General features: G+C 63.5%; 1 protein-coding gene across 1 annotated transcript in view; it reads left to right on the top strand.

Moving 5' to 3' along the window:
- The window catches only part of RBM33 (RNA binding motif protein 33), a 94,334-nt gene that overhangs the window by 64,823 nt on the left and 29,311 nt on the right, over positions 1-200 (top strand). The window contains 2 exon segments of the mRNA XM_025044919.1: positions 80-198; position 200. The exon segment at position 200 is cut by the window's right edge and continues 483 nt beyond it. Of these exon segments, the coding sequence (XP_024900687.1) occupies positions 80-198; position 200 (120 nt within the window).

Here is a 200-nt window from a genome sequence, read left to right as displayed (position 1 = left end):
CTCGTAGTTCGCTGAGATGAGGCAGAGGCGTCGCCTTGCCCTGTGCTGCTGAGTAACCCCCGCCTGTTCTCTGCCACAGTTCCCCGACGAGGATGAAGAAACGAGGCTGTACCGCCTGAAGATAGAGGAGCAGAAGCGCCTGCGGGAGGAGATCCTGAAGCAGAAGGAGCTGCGGCGCCAGCAGCAGGCCGGGGCGCGGA

Source organism: Pteropus alecto, unplaced genomic scaffold, assembly GCF_000325575.1.
Source record: "Pteropus alecto unplaced genomic scaffold, ASM32557v1 scaffold320, whole genome shotgun sequence".
Classification (NCBI taxonomy): domain Eukaryota; kingdom Metazoa; phylum Chordata; class Mammalia; order Chiroptera; family Pteropodidae; genus Pteropus; species Pteropus alecto.
Note: the sequence above shows the minus strand (reverse complement) of the source record. Positions and strands in the feature narration are given on the sequence as shown.